This window comes from Lolium rigidum, chromosome 5, assembly GCF_022539505.1.
Source record: "Lolium rigidum isolate FL_2022 chromosome 5, APGP_CSIRO_Lrig_0.1, whole genome shotgun sequence".
Taxonomy (NCBI): domain Eukaryota; kingdom Viridiplantae; phylum Streptophyta; class Magnoliopsida; order Poales; family Poaceae; genus Lolium; species Lolium rigidum.
The window spans coordinates 235,534,251-235,542,157 of NC_061512.1; the positions used below are offsets into that span (position 1 = coordinate 235,534,251).

General features: G+C 50.0%; 1 protein-coding gene across 1 annotated transcript; it reads left to right on the forward strand.

Moving 5' to 3' along the window:
• The first annotated feature begins 5,192 nt into the window (after positions 1–5,192).
• LOC124654476 (chloroplast envelope quinone oxidoreductase homolog) lies at positions 5,193–7,234 on the forward strand. Its single transcript, XM_047193472.1, has 4 exons — positions 5,193–5,323; positions 5,405–5,546; positions 6,268–6,356; positions 6,452–7,234. Exons 1-4 carry the CDS (start codon positions 5,255–5,257, stop codon positions 7,160–7,162), a joined length of 1,011 nt encoding a protein of 336 aa, XP_047049428.1. The 5' UTR covers positions 5,193–5,254; the 3' UTR covers positions 7,163–7,234.
• Positions 7,235–7,907: the final 673 nt, after the last annotated feature.

Here is a 7,907-nt window from a genome sequence, read left to right on the forward strand (position 1 = left end):
ACGCCATGCCACCTATGCTGCTTCGAGGGAGCATGGTGCACGGTTGTGCCCAAGGACAGAGTATGCATCTAGTCCCTTACGTTGTTTACGGCATATCGTAAACCACTACCATGCAAAACCTAGCATACATACTTTCTTGTTCACCATAGGAAAGGCTCCACTACTATGCGAAGCATCATTTGATAGTCTGCTAGGTCTCCTCTTGTTGTAGCCGCCTGCACGAGCGCCACTTCCGAGGTTGAAATAACACAAGCAAAATAAATGAAAAGGTAGAGAAAAGCCAAGACGAGATATGTCCAACGCTATACTCTCCGCGGCATGCATCGGTCGCAGCAGCTGAGCCACACCGTTGGATAGGTAGCTGATGGTTCAGGCACTGCGAGAAGGTCCAAGTTCCACCCACGAGTGCCACCAATATGTATCAACATCAGCGCATTGCACACCACCCACCAGTCTCTCTTTCTTCACTCTCTCTCGGCTAGTGCGCGGCCATGGCGACTCCGAGAACCATGAAGGCTGTGCAGTACGACAAGTTTGGCGGAGGAGCGGAAGGCCTCAAGGTACCTGCGCTTGGTTGATCCAGAATCTCGGCTGCACAACACTAGACATCGTGCGTTTTTTTCGATGTGTTTCACTGACGAAACTAACTCTGTGGTTGCCGGTTAACTTCATTCAAGCTCCACTCGCTAGGTGGTCGAAGAACCTATTTTTGTAAAAAGAATGTTAGGCTTTGTATTTTTGTATTTAATCTTCTTCCACTATTTATTATCGGTGTTATGCACCTTAGCTCAGAATATGCCGTGGGACTCTATGCTTTATCCTTCTTGATCTGAACTTTTGGGTTCAACAAAAGTGCTCTTTTGTCCAGAAAGAATATAAAACTTTGATTTTGTACCCAAAAAAAAATGACCATGTAACAAATTCTGAATATTGACGGATATTTTTCAATATTGACAACCCCTGAGCCCACTGGTCCAAAGAAAAACCTCCCCTGCCGGATATACATGTCTCTCCCAATCAACTAATCCCAACCTCTTGTCCTCACAAGATAATTATATGTGAAATAAACTAAAAGAATATGTACTTGTTTATATTTTATGCTGAAATTACATAATTTTATTTTGATTTTCATGATTAGATATGGTACAAAATTTGTATCATACTTGTACCTGAAACCTGTGATAGACTTACACCGAAAGCAGGAGCATTTTTTTTCTAGAATCAGTACAGCATTTGGGAGAATTACCACAAGAAGGGTACGACTACAGCCTAACACAAGCAAAAGAAATGAAAGATAGAGAAAAGCCGAGACAAACATGTCCAGCGCCACGCGATTTTTTTAAAATAATACACTAATTATTATTAAATACAGAAATAATACTCATTTTCATCTTTTCCAGGAATAATACACCGTCAGGGTCTATGAATCTGAAATGGAGAAATCGGGGCAGAGGAGCCCGATTTTAAGAAATCGGGGTAGGCCAACCCGATTATACGTGGTACCGTGCCTCGATGAAAAACAAATAGAATGGAAATATTAAGTCGGGTAGTTAAACCCGATTTCCCAATTTCGGGTTAGTTGAACCCGATATCTTTAATTCGGGTTAGGTGAACCCGAGGTGTTTGCACTAGCCGATTTTTTTCCCGCATTTTCACGTTCACACCGCTGTGTTTCGCTCCCGCACTTCCCGCCACCCTTCCCACCACTCCTTCCCGCCACTTCTTCCCGCCAATTTCATCCCGCCACTAGCTCCCGCTATATTTTCCCGCCACGCTCTCGGAATTTTGCCTATAAAAGCAGGCATCAACACTCTTCGCTGCACAAGTGCTTCTATCTCTTTTTTTTCTGTTTGCTCACCCTTAGCCATCATGAGTGTGTCGTGCTCTGACCAGCAGTTTAGGCCGGTGAAGGCGAAGGCTGCAAGTTTGCCCCCGGGTGTGACTGCAGGGCGGTGTTGGTGCGGCCATCTTGCTAAGGTTAAGCAGGTGGAGGATTTTTCCGACTGGTTTGGCATGAATTTTTTCATGTGTGCGAGCTATGAGCATGATCCACCCTGTAGTTCAGCTTCGTCGTCCACCAGGCCGCCGGTATGTTTCGACATAAATTTATGTAGGCATAAATTTATTTGTGAATGTGAAATGTTACTGTTTGTGTTGCAGTCTCCCCCGTCCCTATGCAAATGGTTTCACTGGATAGGCACGGAGCAGCCGGATTGGGCGTGCCAGGAGGTTGAGGAGAAACACCGGCGTGCGTGGGAAAAGTTCTTTGAGGAGGAGCGTTGGGAAAAGGTTCGTGCTAATGAAAAAGCAGAGCGAGAGAGGCAGATACAGAAACTAAGGGCGGAACAAGCTCGTAATCGCGAGGTGAATCAGATGAGGATGGATGATGAGGCTGCACGTAGGTTTGCAGAGGAAGAGGTGCTCAGGGAGGCTCGTGAAGCGGAGAGGAAGAGACTAAGGGAAAGAGCTGCTGAGGCGCAAGTGGCAGAAGAACGCGGCGACAAGTCTGGAAAATGGCCACGGTGGACACAGTGAAAGTAGAGTGATGTGTCGTACTGACTATGTATCTTAATTTCAGTTTTAGTTTGTCGTTGTATCTTAAATTCCGTATTTTAATTTCAGCTGCAATGTATCTTAATTTCAGTTTTAGTATTAATGTGAAATGAATTTGCCGCAAAAATGTTGTGTCCGAAATTTTGGCTCAATTGTTTCCCGCCGAAATTCGCGGCCCAATTTTTGCCCGCCCAATTTTCCCGCGATTGATTCCCGCCCAAGTCTCCCACCTCTTTTTCCCGCCCAATTTTTCCCGCTCACATCTTCCCACCGAAAGTCATCCCTTCTAGCCTATAAAAAAACCCCACCGTTTCCTTGTCTTTCAGTGTATTCTCTCAATAAGATGGATCCTCCATATAAGAATCCCTCCATCTTTTCAACGAATTCATGGCCGAACATCTTTTAGACAGTGCCCGCTATGTGATGAGGGAGAGTAAGGTAGAGACCTCCGAGGAGTTCATCAGTAGCGACGCCTTGCTCGGTAAGGTGGGTAGGAAATTTGAGACTTGGTCTTATGGATATCCAGTCAAGAAGATGTCAGCTCGTAGCCCACGGGAAATAAGGTGTGAGCTTATCAGGTTGAATGAGAAGTGAAAGTCACTAACATGGAAGAATGAAGAAGATAGGGGAAGGGATTTGAAATATCCAGAACGATGGGCGGCTAAGAGTGAATACGACGATGATATCTTCGAGCCTAGCACCAAGGCAAAGAAAGTTGCATCGTCGAAGGGCAAGAGTGTCAAGTCCTCGAAGGGCAAGAGCGCTGCACCGCCGGTCGTCGACTCGGACGACGACTTCGAGCCTAGCACCAAGGCCATGAAAGCTACATCGTTGAAGGGCAAGGGAAAGGGTGTGCTGCGTTCTTAGTGTTCTGTTAGCAATAGTCATGGATCTTGCAGTATGTTGTAGCGTTGGTGTACCGTTTAATTTGTTAGAAGAGAGGTACGTTGCAGTAGTAAGTTGTATCTTAATTATCGCTTGGTGTACCGTTTAATTTGTTGGTGCTGCTCGGTACTCGACAACATCCGAAGATCGGGTACATGTGAGAGCCGAGTAGATTCGACGTAGTTTGTCCTCAAAACGATGTGCGAAGGAGGCGTGGTGCTCATACCGTCCAAGAAGTGGGCCGGAGGAAAGCGAGCGTGTATACTGGGCGACGTCATCTTGGAGCTCCGCCGTCAACTCGGCCTACAATTGTGAGCACAAATTAGTAATATGTTGGAAAAATGTACAATAAATATATTTGACTTACAGCGTGATGCCGAATGCCTGAAGTGGAGTGACAAGGGTAGGTGTCCCAATGTGTCGAGGGAGCCCTCTCAATTGGGTCACACGCCTGAGTCAGCCGAAGTCGTGTCCTAGGCATGTACGCTCGCAAGTACTGCTGAAATTCCTGGAGATCAAATAGCTCCCTAGTGAACCATGGTACTTCCGGCGCATGGCCCAACCCGTGATGTATGGAGCCAGGACATGTACCCATCCAGCAGCAGCCTTGTTCGCTCATTTTCTGTTTAACCTAAAAATGCATGCTGTCAATGATTTTCCAATTGATGTAATAACTTAGGACAAAATTAAATTGTACTCACGCGTGAATGCGTGGTGGTAGAGGAACGGTGGGAGGTGGTGGCTCGATCAACTGACGCTGTCCAAACTGTCTCATGACCCTCTGATGCGACATCTCCTCCACGAAGATATCGAAGATGATCTTCGCCTTCGTCATCCAGTAGGCCCAATCTCTGGTACACATGTTCGATATACCGCCTGGGTATGCCCCGTCGCGGTATAACTATGTTAGTGTTACATTTTATATAACAATATAAAACGGAGTAAATATTGCGTATACCTTCCACGATGTCCATAGAGAACCAAACGTCGGCATGTCGATGCGATCCGCGCCGTACAACTCGTCTGTCGGCCAAGACCCACCACCAATCTCAGGACAGCCGATGGGAAACCTCGCCCAGGACCAGAGCTGCAACATGAGTAGGCAACCAACGATTCCAGAACCCTGCAAGGTGAGCTAGCAACCCTTACACATACCTCGGTACGTAGCGGCCAAGACCGCAGAACCCCAGCTCCTCTGTGTGATGTGCTCTGCTTCTGTGGAAAGCATATGAACTGAGAGCTGGAGGAGGAAGAAGAGAGTCGAGGCAGCAGCGCGCTCGGGCGAGGCCGCAGCGCGCGCGGGCAAATTTATTCTCCCGCGATTCGGAGTCACGCTGCCCGACTCGGGGTCACCCTCCCCGAATACCGCGCATCGGGATTCTGGGCCCCGACAGCATCTGCTCCTGGCCAGGAGACAGGCCGACATGGGCCGCGCGTGGCCGACAGGCACGCTTCGGGGTCCAAGTCCCCGACTTTGGCCTCGCACGCCGGATTCCCTCCATTCCGGGATTCGGCACCCCGATTTCTCCATTTCAGGTTCACACACCCCGATGGTGTATTATTCGTGTAAAAGATGAAAATCGAGTATTATTTCTGGATTTAATAAAAAAATGCGTATTATTTAAAAAAAAATCGCCAGCGACACGGTGTACCCTCCGCGGCTGGGCGACACCGTTGGACGGCCAAGTTCCGTCCACGAGTGCCACCAATATCTATCAGCATCAGCGCATTGCACACCACCCACCTGTCTCTCTTTCTTCACTCTCTCTTCCCCTGTTTTCCTCTCTTCCGCACGAGCACGTAACAGTCCGCGGCCATGGCGACTCCAAGGACTATGAAGGCCGTGCAGTACGACAAGTATGGCGGAGGAGCGGAGGGCCTCAAGGTACGTGCGCTTGGTTCATCAACGTCGACGCAGAGATGAACTGAACTGAAGTACCGAACATTACTGGTTGATTTCATTCAGCATGTGGAGGTGCCGGTGCCGTCGCCGAAGAAGGGCGAGGTGCTGCTCAAGATGGAGGCGGCCAGCATCAACCCCATCGACTGGAAGATCCAGAAGGGCATGCTCCGGCCGTTCCTCCCCGGAAAGTTCCCCTTCACGCCAGGTACTCTAGCTTCAGGCTGGCACATGGCTATCGAATTCAGTTTCAGTTCCGTGATCAAAGTTTGTTGCCGCAACAATGGCCAAACAGAAACCGCATGACGCCGGCCGGCCGGCTGATAGTGGAAATATCATTCGGCTGGTGATCATGATCCAGGGGCCAGGGCCATGTCACAAATGACAGACATGCTCTTCTTTCTGCTCAACTTCGTGAACTGACTGAAATCTGCAGCTAAATCGGAAAAGAAGTATAAAATCGGTACTGTTTCAAGCAACTGCTGCAGAATTTAGACGTACGACAGAATTCAGGAAAATTTACATCATTATAGTATACCTCATTGGCTATCTCCAGAATTTTGTTTTAAATATTTTTAAACTTTAAAATAAGAATTATGAGTGTTAACAAATACTACCACCATTTCAAAGAATAAGACACACACCGCACACGTATTTCAAGACGAACTTTGATCATAAAAATTGGACAACAAAATATCGATTATAGCATCCTTGGATTCGTATTAAAAACCACTTTTCATACGAATAATCTTTATATAATTGAAGTAATTCTTGATAAAATAAAGCATGAAAAATAAGAGCGTCTTATTTTTTGAAACAGAGGGAGTAAAAAACTACGCGTAGTTCGGCCTCTGTTTTAAATTTTCAGACATCCCCCTTTTTTGCTAAGTGCTCATGCAAGAACTCTTTGTCATTTGGGAAACATGCAGTTGGCGATCTAGCCGGTGAAGTTGTGGAGCTGGGCAGCGGCGTCACCGGCTTCAAACCAGGCGACAAGGTCATCTCGATCAGCTTCCCGGTAAGGACGACGCACCGTCCAATGCTGCCATTCCGTCTGTACCCAACAGTCAAAACCCAGTGCTCTGAGTTCTGACTTGTGACACGTGATTGCAGAACGGCGGTGGACTCGCCGAGTACGCGGTGGCCCCAGCGGCGCTCACGGTGGCGAGACCGCCAGAGGTGTCGGCCGTCGATGGCGCCTGCCTGCCGGCCGCCGCCAGCAGCGCGCTCCAGCTGCTGAAGGCCACGGGGGTCAGCTTCGACGGCACGTCCAACGCCACCGGGCCGAAGAACGTGCTGGTGACCGCGGTGTCCGGCGGCGTGGGCCACTACGCGGTGCAGCTGGCCAAGCTCGCCGGCCTACACGTGACGGCCACCTGCGGCGCGCGCAACCTCGCCTTCGTCCAGGGCCTGGGCGCCGACGAGGTGTTGGACTACAAGACGCCCGAGGGCGCGGCGCTGCTGAGCCCGTCCGGCAGGAAATACGACGCAGTGGCGAACTGCGCGGCGGGGGTGGCCTGGCCGGCGCTCAGGGCGGTGCTGGCGGACGAGGGCGGCACGGCCGCCGACGTCACGCCGGGGGTCCGCGCCGCGCTCACGTCGCTCCTGCAGAAGGTGACGTTCGCCAAGAAGAGGCTGGCGCCGCTGATGCTGACGCCCAGGAGGGAGGAGATGGAGTGGCTGGTGGAGCTGGCGAGGCAGGGGAAGCTCAGGACGGCGGTGGACTCGAGGTACCCGCTGAGCAGAGCGCAGGCGGCGTGGGCGAAGAGCGCCGACGGGCACGCCACCGGCAAGATCGTCGTGGAAATTGGAGGCGCGGAGTGAGCATGAAATGAATCATTGTATGAATTGGTATTAGCATGATGCAACCATTGCTAAAGATGTGATTGTGTGCAAGATTTGCTTGGAGCAATTGCAGATTTCAGTAGTTCAGCGAGGCGTCCGTACTTTTTTTTTTTACAACAACGGTACATTTTTTGTGTTTGGATTGCAATCATTGGACAAAGCAAGTCCATCTACTCAAGGCCGAGCGGTCCAGAGTAATCAGCTCCTGGTCCACCAAACAAAACCCACCAGGTCGCACACACGAACAAAGCGGCCGAATGCACGTTTTCATTTGATCGGGCGCTTCTGCTCCGGTGCTCCCCCTCACTTGAAGCGTCAAAACAGAACAACGGCTGAGATTGTGTGATACCTGTTCGGATTCAGGGGTAGATTTTACACGTTTCTGACAGATACGTATAGGCCCGGTACAGGCCCGTATGGCCCGCGATTGTGTTGTACATACGTACTTGGTCATGTGCGTGTACGGAAGTGGAAGGGACATATAAAAACGTCGTGGGTTGCTCCGCCTCCCTCGCCCCACCATTCCCTCAAATCGGGAACGGAGAAAACCCTCCTCCCTCGGCCACTTCGTCTTCTCCGCTCCTTCGCCACTGCCATTTCTTCTCGAATCTTCTTCTTCTCCACACATTTTGCTCGAATCGGAGGCCGATGGAGGGTAGGAGCTCCACCCCGCGGGCGGTCGCAGCTGCATTGGTCAAGAATACCGGCGTGTCGGAGGCAGATG

Coding starts and splice junctions, on each gene's coding strand:
- LOC124654476 (XM_047193472.1), top strand. CDS start 5,255: ATGGCGACTCCAAGGACTATGAAGGCCGTGCAGTACGACAAGTATGGC. Junction 5,547..6,267: donor AAAGTTCCCCTTCACGCCAG/GTACTCTAGCTT, acceptor GGAAACATGCAG/TTGGCGATCTAGCCGGTGAA. Junction 6,357..6,451: donor TCATCTCGATCAGCTTCCCG/GTAAGGACGACG, acceptor ACGTGATTGCAG/AACGGCGGTGGACTCGCCGA.